At 54.4% G+C, this 18,177-nt stretch overlaps 1 protein-coding gene across 1 annotated transcript in view; it reads left to right on the top strand.

Annotated features, from left to right (window-relative positions):
- dennd4b (DENN/MADD domain containing 4B) overlaps positions 1-18,177 on the top strand; it is a 54,769-nt gene that overhangs the window by 27,217 nt on the left and 9,375 nt on the right. Inside the window, exons 8-24 of the mRNA XM_069185452.1 lie at positions 97-155; positions 2,690-2,834; positions 3,740-3,915; positions 5,042-5,142; positions 5,475-5,690; positions 6,656-6,801; positions 7,649-7,782; positions 8,612-8,726; positions 9,576-9,782; positions 10,666-10,794; positions 11,813-11,960; positions 12,369-12,524; positions 13,402-13,630; positions 14,322-14,613; positions 15,819-15,923; positions 17,131-17,306; positions 17,965-18,133. Coding sequence (XP_069041553.1) covers positions 97-155; positions 2,690-2,834; positions 3,740-3,915; positions 5,042-5,142; positions 5,475-5,690; positions 6,656-6,801; positions 7,649-7,782; positions 8,612-8,726; positions 9,576-9,782; positions 10,666-10,794; positions 11,813-11,960; positions 12,369-12,524; positions 13,402-13,630; positions 14,322-14,613; positions 15,819-15,923; positions 17,131-17,306; positions 17,965-18,133 — 2,703 coding nt within the window. The remainder of the gene's footprint in view (positions 1-96; positions 156-2,689; positions 2,835-3,739; positions 3,916-5,041; positions 5,143-5,474; positions 5,691-6,655; positions 6,802-7,648; positions 7,783-8,611; positions 8,727-9,575; positions 9,783-10,665; positions 10,795-11,812; positions 11,961-12,368; positions 12,525-13,401; positions 13,631-14,321; positions 14,614-15,818; positions 15,924-17,130; positions 17,307-17,964; positions 18,134-18,177) is intronic.

Consider the following 18,177-nt stretch of genomic DNA (forward strand, 5'->3'; position numbering starts at 1 on the left):
TGCCAGTGTCCTGGTTTACTTCGGCCGCTCTGCACTGTGCCCCTGGGCATCCCTCCTGCCCTCCTGCCCCGCGGTGACGGTCTCTCTCCTTTGCAGCTCTCGCCCTACGACAACCTGTTGCTGTGCCAGCCGGTGTCCTCTCCGCTGCTCCTGAGGTAGGCCTTTGCTGTTGAGGTTCCTCGTCTTTCTTTCTCTCTCTGCTCCTGAGCACGGGCAACCGGCCGACTCCCCTGTTCGCAGGAGACGCTTTGAGTCAGGACAAGGTTACGCAGCTGGTCTTGCAAAGGCAGAAATGTCCCGGGCGGGTTTAAGCATCGTGTGGTGTGATGATTAGCGCTGTTGCCTTGTACGGTAGCTCTTGGGGCCCATAGTTTGAAACCTACTGGGGGTGGGACCATCTGCGTGGAATTTGCGTGTTCTCTTGTGTGGGTTTTCTCTGAGTGCTCCAGTTTCCTCCTCCATTCGAGTTTCTAAATTGCCCCCTTTAGGGGCAGGGAGAGCCGCTAGCCTCTCACATGGGTTGAGCTCACTGCTTTTGTGCACACCAAACTTTTGTCCGAGTTCAGTTTCAATGTTATTGTTCTCAGCTGAAATTAAATGGCTAGCAGAGGAAGCATTTTTTGCTGGAAAAAGAAATCCATTTGTCTGGAATTGTGAGCGATATACACCGACAGTGGTATACCAATCGAAGAACCTTGTGCAAGGTGCTGGATTCAAAATTAAATCAGTATAAAAGGAAACGTTCTTGCATGGCTGCTCATGTGCTTCATAGCTATTTAGTAAGTCAGAAAGTTTCATCCTCTCGAAGGATCTTGTTGGATGGAAACAGTGATCTGGCGTGAGGAATTTTTTGTATTGGTGATGGATACGTCAGTATTTTCCAGTGCTGCATTCTTATCACTTTTGGTTTCCCTGAATCCGATTAATTATCCGGTTTGGGTGCCAGAGTTTTAGATGTTGGAGCCCGTTCCCAGTGTGAGGCAGGAAGGGGGACACAGCCGAGCTGCTCCTATCCAAATTGAGCCAGATGATCCTTGCTGAGGGCTCTTGTGATGCCTCATGGTTAGAATTACCAGTGTATTTTGTAACTGGGACCTCTGGTTTCTGCATCTGTTCCAGCTGCCTCCTTGCCCTTAAACTTTAATTAACCCTCTTTGAAAGAGCTCGTCAGCTTCATTAAGATGGCAGCTACTACCTGCTGTCTGCTTGGGAACTGGATGCTTTCAGTGCAGCTTCAGACTTGCAACGGCCTCAAAAGTCATTCAGATACTCGGGGTCAGGCTGAGCCAGGTGCCAGATTTCCCATGAGGCACCGTGACTGAAACAACACGCTGGTGATCGGCTCGAGTTGCTCCAGATCAATAATCGGACGCTGCTCTAGACACCAGCAGTATGGAAGTGATGGTGGCTCGACTCGCTCCATCAATCAGGGGGGTTTAGCACTGGAATAGTTTCAAGTGCATCATAAGGAACAAGTAAAAGGTTTTGTTGAAAAGAGAAGAAAGGAAACGTTTCCGCTCTGGGGCCTTCTTTAGGTGTGTGGAGTTCACAACCCAAGCAGGCTGCACAGCCGAAACGTTGTTTCCTTTCTTCTCTTCTCAGCCTGGAATAAACCTTTACTTGTCCCTTCGCAGCCTCCACCTGCTAATGCAGCTCCCCTGCTTGAACGAAAGTGCATCAACGTCATTCAATTGGCATTCATCCCTCTTTTTGCACATTTCGGAGTGCAAGTGCCCAGGAACTACGAACCCCCAAATCCGGCCCTGGCTAGGCCCTGCTGCTGCAGTGCGATGGAGCAACAGCTGGTGAAAATGTGGCCATGAGGCTGTCGATGCCTTGTACCGATACGAGAGCAGGAGATCGAATCAGGTCTCGGAGTGAAGCCAATCAAGTAGTGGGCCAGTGACTGTAAACTTCACCTGGTAGCTTGACCTCGACAGCTTTTCCGTTTTAATTCTCAGCCTCCCTGGGCTGAAGTTTATTGGGGCGTCAGGCAATCAAAAAGCACTTAACACACAGATGGGGATCCACTTCACCCCCCCAGAGCAGCTGATCAGGGGGAGACAGGAGAGGTTGTTCCACCAGGTGAACTGGCAGACTGTTGCGGAGCAGAGACAGGCCACAGGATACAGAGAAAAGAGTCGCCCACAGTTGCGCCGTTTTTTAAGTGAAAGAAAGACCATGCAGACAGTGTTTTTTTTTTTTATTCTGCATAACATTATTAAACTGTTAAGATGGTCAAAGCGTCTTTGTTTAAAACCTCCAGTCTGATTTGGAAGGCCCTACCAAGCTCTTTGGCTTTGATATATATATATAAACTTCATATTTTACGAAGTTTACATTTTCAGCAATAAAACGCGAGTCTGTGAGGCCCAGAGGTGGCCGGGTCCCTGCCGGTTCGTTTGGGTGACTACGATGGGGCGGCAGGCGGGCGTCTGTATCGCACCCGTGCCGAGGACGGTGCGGCAGCTGCTGCCGGTTCTGTGCGCCTGGTTTCAGGCTCCTGCCCTGGTCGGGCTCGGACTCGGGCGCTGGAGGCGCGGCAGACGACGCAGCGGGCTGGAGAAGGTCGCCCCGTTGAATTAATTTACGCAGGAAAGACGCGGGCAGGACCGTGAATTTGGCAGAGCCTTTAACGGTCTCCTGCCCGGCGGTCAGCTTGCGTGCGTTTGTCCCTGTGCCCCCACAGCGGCGCCAGCTTCCTGAAGCTGCTCCAGAACCTGGGCCCGGAGAACGCGGCCACGCTCCTGCTGGCGGTGCTGACGGAGCACAAGCTGCTGCTGCACTCCCTGCGGCCCGACGTGCTCACCTCCGTGAGCGAGGCGCTGGTGTCCGTGAGTGCCGCGCCGTGCCCGCGCCCGCGCCGCCGCGACCCGCCCCCGGGGGGCGCGCAGAACGCTCGCTCGCTCCCACACACGCTCGCGCTGGCCCATGGGATGCCACATTTTTCTTAGATGGGGGTGACCCCTCTCTCTTATCGGGCACCCCCCCCCCCCCAGTTTAAAGGTGAAATCAAGTTTTTAAGCGATTTCATTATGATGTATAGATATCGATTGTAAAATTGGGCTCACTGCAGATCAGGAGCTCTCTCACACGGTCAGAGTTGAGCCAGAATGGATGAAAAAAACTCTGCAAGATCTGGGGTGGAGAGTTTACTGTTGATGCTTGAAACTGTAATAGAACAGGGATTAAGTGCCCCAGTCTTTTCAAGCGTATCTGAAGATGACAAGGACCGGTCTTTACCAAATCCATACGAGTGATCCCTCCCCACAGTAATCAATGATCCAGATTTTTTTTAATTTAAAAAAATCAAATTTTGTCTTAAATCTTTTTGCGATTTTAACCCAGTTGTCTGTGAGGAATGATTCTTTATCTACAAGGCAAACAGGTTGACAAAAAAAAATAACCTGTTTGGGGAGGGGTGGAAATTGTGACAGGCTCAACTATGGCCACTAACCCGAGATCAATTTGTTGTTGTTGCCAAGTTTAAAGACTTTTTGTTTTAACAACCCCACTGCAATCTCCTCTTCCGTAAAGGGGCACAGAGGACCAGCTTTCAAGGAGAGAGGTTTGGGAATAACACTTTGACAGGGCTGAGAAGGGGTGTGGACTGCGGGCCCTGGACGTATGCGTCTGGCCCTGCCCTGTCCACTCCCGGCGGGCAGTGGTGGCCGAGAGGGGGGCTGGGGCCTGCGGGCGCCTGCCCGCCTCTGACCCTCTCCTCTCCGTGCGCCTGCAGATGACCTTCCCCCTGCGCTGGCAGTGCCCCTACATCCCCCTGTGCCCGCTGCGGATGGCCGACGTGCTGTGCGCCCCCATGCCCTTCATCGTGGGCGTCCACTCCAGCTACTTTGATCTCTACGACCCCCCGGCCGACGTCATCTGTGTGGACCTGGACACCAACACCATCTTCCAGTGCGTGGGGGTGGGGGGTTTGAACGGTTTCCTGTTTCCTGTCGGTAGTTTCCCGGGCTCCTGGGAATCCGCTGGAATCACACCAGTAACACAGCGGGGGTACAGGGGCATCGGCCTGGTTTGAAGGGGAACTGCGACGGTGCTGTTATATTTTGGGGTTAGATGATGAGGGCGTTTCAGACCACACTAAGAGTAAAATGGACACAGTGACTTGTAAAAACCTCCAATGTACATCACAGAATAACTGGTATTTCCAGGTTTGCGCAGCACCACGTTCTGTCATTCAGAGTGAGGCAACAAGACATGACGTGTTGTGGCCTTCTTACACTGTAAACAAGCAGGCTTGTGAAAACACCTCTTTTAATCCAACAAAAATACTGCTCTCAATCTCCAGACTGTTTAGCTGACAAATACTCCTTACTTGTTAACTCTGGATGAAGATCCCGTTGGAACATTTCTGCGGTGAAATGTCTGCTGCACAACCTGCACGTATTCGCTAGTGACTAGTGACTAGTGAGCAGGAAGGGCTGCATCACGTCACGATTCTCAAACTCTCGACTCAACGGGAACTCTCGCTCTCTCCTGTGGAGAGACCGGGGGTTTGTGACACCAAGGCCACTTATAGTACCTTCACAGAGTGCATGATTTTGTGCTCAATCTGAAATATGTCCCAATTTTTCCATATCATCAATGAATTTATTTTGTTACTGGTTTGAGAAAGTGGGACTGCAGTTTCCCTCTGAAAGGACGTACATGTAAACTTGGTTACTTCCAACGGTAAAAAGTCATTTCTTCCAGAATCTCATCTAAGCCATTTCTGGATGGCTGGGTAGTTTGTTCCAACAACCTGCCTTTTTTCAAATAGGATTCAAATCCTTTTGTATTGGCTCTCCTGCTGGCTGGCCTCACCCAGGTGGCTCGTGATGTGACCAAGGTGAGACCGGTAAATTCCGATGTCTCCCTTCGGGAGGCTTTCCTTTACACTAAGAGTGGTGGGGGCATGGAACACACTGCCCAGCCACGTTGTCCTTGAAACGTCAGATAAAGAGTCCCAGCACGTTTAATGGGTTGAGTGCAGCTCCTCTCCTCCAGTTTCCCCAGTGTGATTGCTGTTCATCTGTTGTAGATCAGAGGATAAGAAGCCCCTGTCCTGGAGGTCTCTGCCCCGCAAGCACTGCAAGATCCTGCTGGCTTCTCTGAGCAGCCTGCATCAGCAGCTGGAGAAGAGTGAGTGCCTTCAGGACTCGGAGCTTTTCATGAGCACCTACATCAGGGCCTCTCCCTCTCTGGCTTAAGGGATAGCCCATCTCCTCTGCATGCTGTCCAATGTAAATGAAGGCTACAACCGAAAATCCTAGGAAAAGTCGTGCAGTGTGACACCAGCATTAGATTGTAAGGGTTTAATCTGTTAGAAAATGAATCGAGTAGCAGGTTGAAGAATGTAAACGAGGGGAAGTGATTTCTGCTGCCGGGCTCCAGGGTTCCTGAGTGTTTTTGGGAGGTGGGGAGGGCGTGACTTGTACGGCCAGCACTCATCGCAGACTCTCCCCCTCCCCCAGTCTGCAGCCCTGGCCAGGAGGAGGCCACGCTGGAGTTCCTGCTGACCGACTATGACGTGATCTACAGGCGGCAGAAGCAGCTGGAGCTGGAGATCCAGGAGGCCTTCCTGCGCTTCATGAGCTGCCTGCTGCGGGGCTACCGGGCCTTCCTGCTGCCCATCACCCAGGCCCCCTCCGAGAGGACCACGGACTGCAGCAGCCTCTTCAACCTGCACGGTGCGCCTGCCCACTGCCCACTGCTGCCCACTGCCCACTGCCCGCTGCCCTCTGCTGCCCCCTGCCCTCTGCTGCCCCCTGCTGCCCCCTGCCCTCTGCTGCCCCCTGCCCTCTGCTGCCCCCTGCCCCCTGCTGCCCCCTGCCCTCTGCTGCCCTCTGCTGCCCCCTCCCCGCTGCCCTCTGCTGCCCCCTGCCCTCTGCTGCCCTCTGCTGCCCCCTGCTGCCCCCTGCCCCCTGCTGCCCCCTGCCCTCTGCTACCCACTGCTGCCCCCTGCCCTCTGCTGCCCCCTGCCCTCTGCTACCCACTGCTGCCCCCTGCCTGCTGATACCCACTGCTGCCCACCGCTGCCCAATGCCTTCTGCCGCCCACCACTGCCCCCTGCCCGGCCTTGTCTGTGTCACTTACAGGAAGACCATTCCAACTGTCGCCATCAGTTAACCTAGCCTAATTATTATCTTTTTAATACCATGTCCATTTGCAGTTGCCACTCAAGTTTAGGCACCTTGTATCTGAAACAAATATGATCTAACCTACCATTTCCAGGACCTGGTCTAATAATGAGCTAGGTGACCAGAGACCAGTTCATTGTAAGGCAGACATGCACTCAAAGAGAATAGAGAGATCCCAGTTAACCTGGATAGAGTTTCTTTACACTGTGGGAGGAAACCGGAGCACCTGGAGTAGACCCACCCAGACCTGAGAACACGCAGACTCCACACAGAGCCTTCCAAGAGCTCTGAAGCAGCAACACTAACCACAGTGCTGCTGTACTGCAGGTGATTTATCTTTTGATCGTACTCCTGTTTCATCCAGGAGGGTGCGCTAAGTTATTCGTTCTAGATGCAGGGTGACTCTCCTCATACTCCCTTCCCCGTAAGTAAAGAGCTTGGCGGAGTGACGGAGATAATCTCCAGCTCTGATCCCGAGGCCTGGAGAAGAACGCTTACCCGGACTCTCCTTGCAGGGTTCCTGAAGTCCCGGGACCGGGCCCAGCAGAAGTTCTACATCCAGCTGACCCGCACTCAGATGTTCACCCAGTTCATCGAGGAGTGTTCCTTCGTCAGCGACCGCCACGCCTGCCTGGAGTTCTTCGACGAGTGTGTGCAGAAGGTGGCTGTTCCCCTCTCTCGCTCTCCCCCCTCCCCCTCTCACCCCGGCCCATTCTCTTCTTGTAAATCTCTGGAGTTCTGTTCCCGGTGGCTTTAGAGGGAAACTCTGAGCTCTTCCAGCCTCCTCTTTTCCTCCCTCTCTTTCCCGTCTTCAGCAGAAACGTTACAAAGGACAGGAGGTCATTCAGCCGGTCTGGCCCATGTGGTAGTTTGTAGGTAATCGATCTAGGGATCCATCCTTTCTTTTTAAAGGAGCCATGATTTGGGCTTTAACAGCATGACTGGGTAGCTCGTTCCACACTCCCACAACTCTCTGTGCAAAACAGCGCCCCCTGTTCTCAGATTCGTACACCAACACTTCCACCCTGTTTCCCCTTGTGACGTCTAGTTGCAAACCTGTTCAGAAGGCATGGGATTTATATCTCTAACTTATTAAATATTTGTTATTGCTTTGTTTCTCCTTTAGAGTCAGGTTTGTAAACATAAAGAACAAGAATTAATATGCTGAGCTCTTTTTTTAATAATATGCAAGGTGTATCAGCTTTGACAGTATAACTGGATATCTTGCTCCATGCTCCCACAGCTCTTTGGGTAAAAAAGTGCCTCTTTCCAGTGCACTTCCACATAGTTTGCACTTGAGCCCTGTGGTCTGTGTGGGAAAGGGGCCTGAGTGACGTACAGCAGTAAAGCCCTGGAGTAGCAGGAAGCTCTGTACAGGAAGGACTCTGGAGCCCATAACCCACTCCCAGTCTCTCTTCTCCCTCACTTTGATCGTGCTGCATTGGCGGGGGTGTACCAGTAGGGGGCGATGTTGGAGGGCATTAACACCCCACGTGTCCCTGACGCAGGTGGACGTGGAGCGGCCGGAGGAGGTCCGGCTGATCGACCTGGACGAGAGGCACAGCGGGGAGCACACGGTCTTCATCATGCCCCCCGAGGAGCCCCAGGGGCCTGAGGGCACCGAGTGTCCTGCCCCCTACAGGTAGGGTGGCATCCAGGCGGGGCCACGGCCATCTGACCCGGGCAACGCTCTCCTCTCCTTCTCTCTCATACGCCAGTGACCCGTGTATAAATAACAGCAAGATGACCGTTGCTGCAGTGTGGTCAACCCTCCTGAGCCCTGACTGGGGGCGAAGGGTTTTTATCCAGGTGCAGACACCGTACCCAGAATGCTCCAGCAAACGCACCTGTATAAATGCCCCCCCAACATGTGTGCATTTGTGTGTCACTAAATCGTAACCTATGGAAGTCACTTTGGAAGCATCAAGTCAGACGGATTGATATTGATGACACGTTTCTGCCTTTTCTCTTTGCATTTCACGTACGCCTCTGTCTTCATTCCAGACAGTGGGCAGTCCCTGTCCCCAGCGTAGGACAGGCTCAGTGTAGAATCAGGGGTTTTGGAAGAGGCTGCAGAGAATGTCGCTTGGCACTACCAGCAGATTCTGGGGAGCTTTGCAGTGGGATTAACTCAGAGGTCAATTGGGACCTGTGGATTTAATTTATTGGAATTGGATTTATGTCTTGAAGCAACTACAGTGCCTTCCAAAGGTGGTGTCCCATTTTGTTTAATTAGATTCTGGTCTCTACCCATTTTTAAAGGAATAAGGAAAGGTTAATTCCACACTGAAATGTAGAGCGGAGAAATGCAGGGGTTTGCTGTTCAGATGGGAGAGAGGGAGAAGAAGGTAGCAGGGATGCAACGCACAGGAGAACTGTAACAGGGTACAGACGAAGGGAATTCTGGGGCAGAGGTGTGAAATGCTGACATCTGTTTATTTTGCCCCTCCCATGTGGGCGTGTCTCTGCAGCTACGAGACGTTCCCCTCCCTGAAGGTGGAGCTCTTTGATAGGCCGCAGGATCTGCTGAGAGTCCAGGCTAAGGAGAGTGCCCCCAGCAGCCCCGCCCCTCGGCGCACTAAGCAGGTACCACTCGCTGCTGCTTGGACACGCCTCCCAGCTGACACCCCCCATGGAGGCACCTCCCAACTGACACACCCCCATGGAGGCACCCCAGAGACCTGAACTGGGAACCCCAGAAATATTAAAAGCCGGCAGTAGAAAATTACACTGGTTTACTAGGCCTGTACAACCCCTTCTAATTTCTTCACATTATGGTCAGCCAGGTGCAGCAGCAGCTGTGTGCTGATGACTTAATTGTTGTGGTCAGTGTGACAGGAGAGGTGTAGGGTTTATTCCAGTTATAACATCATCAGAACAGTGACACACACGAGGAGGCCATTTGGCCCATCAAAGCCTGTTTGAGCTAGATCTCACCCAGCTGCTTGAAAGAAACCAGCTTCATCGACTGGTTAGCTTGTTCCACACTCCCACTACCCTTTGTGTAAAGACGTGTTCTTGGTTTTAATTGCACTGGCCACTTGTGACCTCTGGCTCCTCATTCCCTGCTCTTCCTGAAGAGGGATGTTGAGTTTGTTGATGACTTTGAGGATTTTGAATACTTTTGATTCCTTTTGAATACCCTGTCGTCTCCCCTGTTCAGGACTGAGAACGTTCAGGTCCTTAAGTCTGTCTGTCCAGGAGGTTCCCTTAAGCCCTGGAATGTATCCGATTCATCCCTGAATTTCCTGGGAGCAGTAAGCACATTGCCTGGGGGTAGATATCGATATGGAATAGATACCCCATTTCCTGAGGGATCTGATCCCAGGCTGATCGGTAGACTGGTCAAGACGAGTTGCAGCCGCAGTCCCTATGGCTGTGAACTGTGACAGGAAGCAGCCTGAAGGGGGTTTCTCTCCACGCTCTGTTTTTCAGGAGATCAAGCTGGCACAGAAGCGGGCACAGAAGTACGCCTCTGTGCCCGAGATGTGGTCTAAGTGCCTGCTGGGCCACTGCTACGGCCTGTGGTTCATCTACCTGCCCACCTTCGTCCGGGCGGAGAGCGCCAAGGTGCGGGCGCTGCAGACGGCCTACGAGGTGCTGAAGCACATGGAGACCAGGAAGGTGGTGCTGCCAGACGAGGCGAGTTCTCCCTCTCAGTTGTGGAAGACTGCATTTCTGACCTTGACCAGCGGGCGGCGCCGGTGCACCAAGAATCGTACTTCTCCCTGACGCGAAAAAACAGTCCGTTTCCCGAGCTGTTTCGCCACTGAGGGATGGACAGACTGGATTAGGCCAGGAGAGGATGACGAGGCTGAGGAGCGAGATTGTGGGGTTTTCAACTTCAAAGCATGTCTGAGCTCTTCAGGTGCTAATGCTTTAAAGAGACCTGGAGACCCCGCAGACACACTGGATTAGGGTCAGGACCCCTGGCTTAGCGGGTCTGTGTCCTCATCTAATAATAGTAATAATAAGTCTCACGCTTCTGTAGCACTTTTCCAGACACTCCACTCAAAGCTCTTTACAGGTCATGGGGATCCCCTCCACCCCTACCAGTGTGTATCCCCCACCTGGATGATGCTCCAGTCCGCTCCCCACAGACCAGCTCTCAGTGGGGAGGAGAGCAGAGGGATGAAGCCAGTTCAGAGAGGGGGGTTATTAGGAGGCCATGACTGGTAAAGGCCAGGGGGGGAATTCAGTTGTGCAGGGAGATGCTAAGGTGTTGCCTCACATCTCCACTAGGAGTCCATCCAGAAAACAGCAGCCAGTGATCTGGGTCTTAAAGCATTGTGTCACACAGCCCAGTGGTGCTGTAACTCAGAGCCAACAGAGCACCCAGACTGGAGGATCCGTGGAGAAACAGGGATCTGAGGACATGGGCGTTAGTTAAGCACCTTTCTCTTTGGGAATTCTATCCTGATCTGCGTCCGTAGCCAGGGTGGTAGGATCGCGTGTTGCTGCGTGAACAGCAGCTCCGTGCTCGTGCGGAAAGCAGGGGTAACGGGACGCGCCTCTGTGTCGGCAGGTGTGCTACCGGATCCTGATGCAGCTGTGTGGGCAGTACGGCCAGCCCGTCCTGGCAGTGCGAGTGCTGCTGGAGATGAAGAAAGCGGGCATCACGCCCAACACCATCACTTACGGCTACTACAACAAGGTGGGTGGCACCCGGCGCGCCCTCTCGTCCCCGGACAGGGCCTCGGGCTGGGTGGCCCCGCGCTCTGGAAGAGACGTCCCCGCGGCTTGGAACAGACCCGCTGTGGGGCCTTGCTCAGAACCGGAACCAGCTGGCGGGGGGCGTGGGGTGTCCGGCGGTCTTCTTGTGAGCTGGCAGCACAGCCCCAGCAGCTGGACGTAAAATGGCGAGACAGAACTCCCGCTGTTCAAAAAAGATTGCAGTGATCTGCAGTGTTGCTAGATCGATGTTCGAGATCTGTTCGTGGGTGTCTCCTTCTGTTCCTTCGCTGTTGACTTTGTCCTGTGCGCCTTTGCAAAGCGTCTTGCGCAGAACAAGCCGTGACCAGTGCCTGCTGAATGAGAAAACGGACATCCCAGCAGCTTCACGATAAGGAAGTGCTGAGGCAGACATTGCAGAGATCAGTTGTCTTTACTGCAGAAGAAGGGAGGGTTATAGTGGGGTTGCTGGAGAGTCTTTTCAGTCTGGATTTTTACATTTCTCTCGTAAATCAGAGGACGGCATCATGCTCCACTTTTGTTTTCTGTCGGTACTGAGGTTTACTCTAGGAAGACGTTAGAGGAATAAGAAAAAAACAGTCCGTAATGTGGCCAGGCCTGGTCCTGGAGAGACCCATAGATCACACTGAAGTTGTCAATTTCTTAGATCGGTTTCATTTTGACTCCAGAAGCTGATGATTAATTCAGTTTAGTACTTCAGATCATCTGGCATTAAAATGCCAACATCCTGTGGCTCTTAAGGACCACTGGGGTGGAATGGAACCAATAGACATATTAAACTGATTAAAACTCTACTGCTTTGCACATTGATGATTTGGACCCAGGACTGGGGTTGGCCACTTCTGCCCTGTAGTATTGCCTCTGCTGTTAGTTAGCTTAAAATGGAGCCTGCTGGGAGTTTTTGAAGACCTCTTGCATCATGAGGTGACGCACTAACCCGGGTGGTTGCACTGACCTGCACTCCCGCCCCCGTCCTGCAGGCGGTGCTAGAGAGCAAGTGGCCCTCCACCAGCCACGGCGCCCGGCTGCGCTGGGCCAAGCTGCGCAACGTGGTGCTCGGCGTGGCGCAGTTCCGGCAGCCCATCAAACTGCGCCAGCAGGGGGAGTCGCCCTTGTGTTCCCGGGCAGGTAAGGGCTCTCGCGTCGGGTCTCGTCTCTGTCCTGTGGGGGTACAGAAAGAGTTACGGTTGCGGGGTGCACAGAGGCTGCTCGCTTTCGGGGTCACCTGATATCAGTGGGAACAAACTGATAATCTGGTAGAGAATCTCTGAAAGCCCCACTCCCACTCCACCCTGATCAGGACACTCGCTTTCACTCCTGCTCACATCCCCTGCACATGCATGTGGAGAGCCAGGAGCTGTGAGGTAGCAGCTCTAACTGCAGCATCACCCTGCTGCCCCCCCCACTAACTTCTGCAGAAACATGTTAAAGATTCGTTACAATTTACCTTTGATTGCAAAATCTGCTGCTTCCTGTACGGTGCACCAACCGGTGAGGTTACGTTCGTGTCCTGCGCTCTGATTGGCCTGCCTGCAGATAACCTGGTCGAGCGCCCCCCGAGGCCCCGCCCCCACTCCAGCCTGGTTCGACAGTCCAGCTGGAGCGGCCTGAGTGAAGGCTCCAGCCACGAATCGCTGAGCGGCCCTCTGGTGAAGAGCAACAGCCTGAGCAGCATGCGAGGCCCGGCAGACAGTGAGTAGCCCACGAGAAAGCCCCGAGATTTCAGCTTCTGCTGTCGCCTCTGGTTTACCGACTCATTTGGCCGACGGCTTTATCCAAAGCAACTTACATCTGCACTCAGTTATTCGAGTGACTTGCCCAGAGGTACAACAGCAGTGTCAAAGCTGGGACTGGAAACCACAATCTTCCAGTTACCAGTCAAGACTCCATGCAGCTGCCCATTCAATACACTGGAGGTTCAGTACAAACAGAGCTCTTTTTTCAATATTTATACAATGAAGTGATGTCCCTTTTTAAATCTGATACATGTGCAATATTTATATTTATATGTCCGTGTTTCTTTGGTTGACACTTTTATCCAAAGCGCCTTACATTTGCTCTGAGTTATACAAGTAAACATTGTACTGGAAAGAACTGCTGAAGCCTTTCTCAGGGGTACGGTACCATTGCTATTGCTATGCCTTGAGCTCCACAGTGCCAGGGATGTTCCTGATGTTGCTGCGAGCTTGCCCCAGTGGGCGCTGTTGTAAGGAAATGCTCCGTGCCCACTGTACCCCACGGCTGCTGGGGGATACCAGTCGGAGACCTGACGTGAGCCGGACTGGAACCACAGGATTGGCTGATCCGTTCTGGACCGCCAGAAATTGGTCACTTTTAGTCATAGTGAGGGAGGGGAGGTGATTTTGCGCTTCTGTCTCTTAATACACATTGGGCATTTTCCTGGAGGCCTCTGTGGGCTCTCCGTGTCTGTTTAACCATATAGTTGTTTTTGAGAAGCGGAACTTTGAGAAAATCAGAGGGAGTTTTCGGTAGAAGTTCAGCTTTGCGTGGATCGGCTCGCTTTTAATCCCCCATCAGGCTTTCTTTAACCTCTGGCCTCATCCGGCAGAGTCCAGGGCGCTCCGGAAGACTGCCCGGCACACCGTGGGCGCCGACGGCCTGGCAGCGGCTGGCAAGCCCCCCGCCCCGGGCCGGCAGCCCCGAGACCCCACGCCCCCGGCCACGCCCCGCGCCCGCTACACCGTGGAGCGCAGCCAGGTCTGCCTGTCCACCTTCTACGCGGAGTGCGCCGAGCCCGGCCAGGCCTGCAGCTGCCAGCCAGGAGAGAGGCCAGACAGGTAGGCCAGCCCACCGGACCCCACAGGCTGGGCCCACCGGTCGAGAGCAGGGCTGACCCTCCGGGCTTCTGCGATTCCGACACCACGGAGTGTAGCGTGCACTAGTGCATTCATTTCTTCTCTGTTGCAGTGTCCATTTTTCTTTAAAAAATCTGGAATGGCATGCCCTAGGCATGGTTAGCATAGCTCACCAACAGTATAGGGACCTCAGGGGTGCAGCAGTGCGCCCCCTTTAGGGCACGTGGGTGGTGCAGGGACACTCTCGCCCATCTTTAAGATAAGATCAGATCACTTTATTAGCCCTATACAATTTCTCATATTAGGAATTTGTCTTTTCGCAGACCCCAGCTTGCTCTCCATGAGACACACAGACAGGGAGAGAAGCTTGAGGTCAGAGCGCAGGGTCAGCCATTTATATGGCGCCCCTGGAGCAGCTGGGGTGAAGGGCCTTGCTCAGGGGCCCAACAGAGTAAAATTCCTCTGCCGGCTGCGGGATTTGAACCCGCAACCTTCCAGCCACAGGCGCAGATCCTGAGCCACAGAGCCACCGCTCCGCCCCGTAGGAACAGTCCTGAGCACCCAGAGGAGCAGGTTAGAACAGAATGAGATCCCGCACAGTGGGACGGCCTGGGGCTGAGCTGTGTGGCGCGCATGAGGACGATGTGGTGCCCCCCGATTCCTCCCCTTGCAGCCGGCCGGCCGGGCAGCGGGCCAGCCCGGGCAGGAAGGCGGTGGACGAGAACTGCAACAACGTGCGCAGCGCGCCCTCGCCCGGCCGCGGCCTGGCGGGCAAGCTGCAGCAGCTGCTGACCCCCACCAGGCACCGGGCGTCCATGCGGCGCACCGCCAGCGTGGACGAGCGCCCGGCGGCGGGCGGGGGCCTCCCCGGGCGCCGGGTCTCCGAGCAGCGGCAGTCGCGGAAGTCCCAGGTGGCGGAGAGCCTGCTGAAGGCCAAGGACCGGCTCCACCCCGCCGCCTCGGAGGTCAGTGCCCAGCTTGGTCACAGTAAACATCGTGCAATAAAAGAACAAGTAAAGGGTTATTCCCTGCGGAAAAGAAACGGCGTTTCGGCGGTGGAGCCTTCTTCAGGTGTTCGAACTCATCTTACGATAAGTGCACACTCGTGCAAAGTCGTGCAGTCTCTACTGTATACCAGCAGCCATCTCACTCTGCAGCTCCCAGCTGGCAGCCCCACTGGAGCTCAGCAGGTGTGAGCCTGGTCAGTACCTGGAGGGGAGAGTCCTGGGAAAGCTGAGGTTGCTGCTGGAAGAGGTGTTAGTGGGGCCAGCACGGGGCGCTCACCCTGCGGTCCATGTGGGTCCTAATGCCCCAGTATAGTGACGGGGACACTATACTGTAAACAGGCGCCGTCCTTCGGGTGAGACGTAAAACCGAGGTCCTGACTCTCTGTGGTCATTAAAAATCCCAGGGAGTTTCTCGAAAAGAGTAGGGGTGTACCCCAGTGTCCTGGCCAAATTACCCATTGGCCCTTACCAATCATGGCCTCCTAATAATCCCCCTCTATGAATTGGCTACATTACTCTGCTCTCCTCCCCACTGAGAGCTGGTGTGTGGGGAGCGTTCTGGCGCACTATGGCTGCTGTCGCATCATCCAGGTGAGGCTGCACACTGGTGGGGGTGGAGGGGATCCCCATTACCTGTAAAGCGCTTTGAGTGGAGTGTCCAGAAAAAGCACTATATACGTGTAAGCAATTATTATTATTATTACTATACCACACCAGTTTTTCCAGAGGGTGATGGTCCTTTATCAGCCAGAGCAAGTGGATGCTGGGGCTGGATTTGCACGATGACAGAGCCCTTCAAGGCCACTTGCTGTAGTGCATGTCTCTTTCCCCTGTCCCGGCTCTGAAACTGTCCAGTCCTCTGCAGGAGCGCGGGGATCAGGGATTTTCCTCTCCAGTCCCCGTACAGGGCCCACAGTCCCCTCCAGCGCTCGTCGGCCTCGGGCTTCATCCTCCCTCTTAAGGTCCGCAGAGGTCCCTCGCTCCCCACTCTGGGGTTGCGAAGACCCCAAGTTTAATACCCGGTCACCGGCACACCGCTCGCTCGCTCGCTCCTTGGCGCGGACGCTCGGCGGAGAAGCAGACCTCCTGCGACCCGCTGTCATGCTTTCCCGAACCGAAGGCTGGCCGAGGAGCACAAGCTGTCTCCCTCTCTCCCTCCGCAGAGCTCCCTGTCCGTCGGCAGCGACGCTGACCTCTCCGACGCCGCCTCCGTGACCCTTCACCTCCGGACCTCGTGGGACGCCGCCCAGGAGGCCAGCGGGCTGGAGGTGAGGCGATGTCCGTCGAGCAGGGAGGAGGCCCTGAAGTCAATCAGAAGGGCACGGCTTCTGTGCAGACTTTACCGAGCACCTTAAACCTGAACGTTAGCTAATCGTATGAATTCAGATTAAATTGGTTGGGTCAGGTCCCATTTAAAGTGTCCCCCCTAAAACCATAGACCCTGGCGTACCTCTGACCAGCAAGGAAAAAAAGACGGTACTTGAGTGAGACTAACACACACCATCGTTACTCTTTCATAAACAGGTCACGACAAACATGTATAGCAAGATAGAGCAGCGTAATACTTCGGTGATGTTCCAGCGTGCAGTTATTCAGAATGGGTTATAACGAGACATTGTTGCAGAGAATAGCTAAGAGCTGAGCCCTAGGGAGAGCGCACCCCAGTGGAAATGGTGGGTGACGTCGTTAGAGACTTGAGAGCTGACATTCTGTTTCTTATTCATATGCCAGCAGCCATCTCACCCTGCAGCTCCCAGCCGGCAGCCCCACTGGAGCTCAGCAGGTGTGAGCCAGGTCAGTACCTGGCTCCTGGGAAAGCTGAGGCTGCTGCTGGAAGAGGTGTTAGTGGGGCCAGTAGGGGGGCGCTCACCCTGCGGTCTGTGTGGGTCCTAATGCCCCAGTATAGTGACGGGGACACTATACTGTAAAAAGGCAACGCCCTTCAGATGAGATGTCAAACCGAGGTCCTGACTCTCTGTGGTCATTAAAAATCCCAGGGTGTTTCTCTAAAAGAGTAGGGGTGTAACCCCAGCGCCCTGGCCAAATTTCCCCCTGGTCTTTACCAGTCATGGCCTCCTAATAACCCCCATCTCTGAACTGGCTTCATCACTCTGCTCTCCTCCCCACTGAGAGCTGGTGTGTGGGGGGCGGACTGGAGCATTATCCAGGTGGGGCTGCACACTGGTGGTGGTGGAGGGGATCCCCATTACCTGTACAGTACTTTGAGTGGAGTGTCCAGGAAAGCGCTATATAAGTGCGAGGAATTATTATTATTATTATTATTATTATTATTATTATGATTATTATTCAGTGGATTTTTTCGAAAGTGTCTGCACTGTTGTTGAGCAAAGCGTCACTGACACAGTGCCTCGATGGGAAACGGTGGCGTTGTGCAGGAGCAGGGTCAGAGCGCCGGCGAGGGGGGCCGTGTCCGGCCGTGCCCGGCAGCCGCTGACCGTGTCGCTCCTGGCGCAGGTGCTGATGTCCAGCTGCAGCCTGTGCCGGAAGTGCAACTCCCTGGTGTACGACGAGGAGATCATGGCCGGCTGGACCTCCGACGACTCCAACCTCAACTCCACCTGCCCCTACTGCACCTGCACCTTCGTGCCCCTGCTCAACGTGGAGATCAGCGAGCCGGGCCCGCCCACCAGGTGGGCTGCCCTCGCCCCTGAGCCTCCGGAGGCTCAGGGGCGATCTGAAAGCCGGGGAACCTCTGGCCTCCTGTCCAGGCCTCTGGAGAACGAAGTGAAAGTACCAGACCTGATTTGGCCCCCCAATAGGATGTTCTGATACCCCATTTATACAGCTGGCTGACGAGACTAGAGCCCTTGTGGTAAAGCACCACACTCAGATGTGGGACTTGAACCCACAGCCCCCTTGCCATAGGACCTGAGACACAGTTCCTACTCCCCACTGCCCCCTGCTCACTTCTGCCCCCTGTAGGAGGGCAGATGGTTAGTTTTCTGAGCCCCTTATCATCTGGGCAGTAGCTCTTTTGCCTCCTTGCCTCCTGTAGCTGCTCTTACATGAACTTGGGCGTTTATTTGTGCGACACCTTGTCTTCAGTGTGCCGTCTTCTAGTGAGGTTGGAAACAAGTAAACTTCATCTGGGGTCAGTCTCATGCTAACATGCCCTAGCAGGGTCTCTCTGTGTTCTCTCTGGGCACCCAAGGGTGATATTTAGTAATGTTGCAGGCCTTCTAAGCAAAGAATGACGGCCTCGTCTTAGTGATGTTTGGACACCAGGGGAGGTGAATTCTGTCTGACTCATCCTGGGTCCCCTGTGGGCGTGTTTTTGTGTGTGTCCAGTTCGGAGCGAGACTCTGTCAGCGCGGAGGAAGGCTTTCCGCCCACAGATGGCGGCACGGCGCCCCCTGGTGCCCTGACCGCGTCTGTGCGCCACCTCTACAACGGGCTGGACAGCGAGGACTCGGGTTCTGAGACCAGCGGGCAGTCCGAGACTAGTTCTGCGGCACCGGTACGTAACCCGCTCGCTTCTGCCCTCTGTAGGAGGGCAGATGT

This window comes from Lepisosteus oculatus, chromosome 27 (genome assembly GCF_040954835.1).
Source record: "Lepisosteus oculatus isolate fLepOcu1 chromosome 27, fLepOcu1.hap2, whole genome shotgun sequence".
Classification (NCBI taxonomy): Eukaryota; Metazoa; Chordata; class Actinopteri; order Semionotiformes; family Lepisosteidae; genus Lepisosteus; species Lepisosteus oculatus.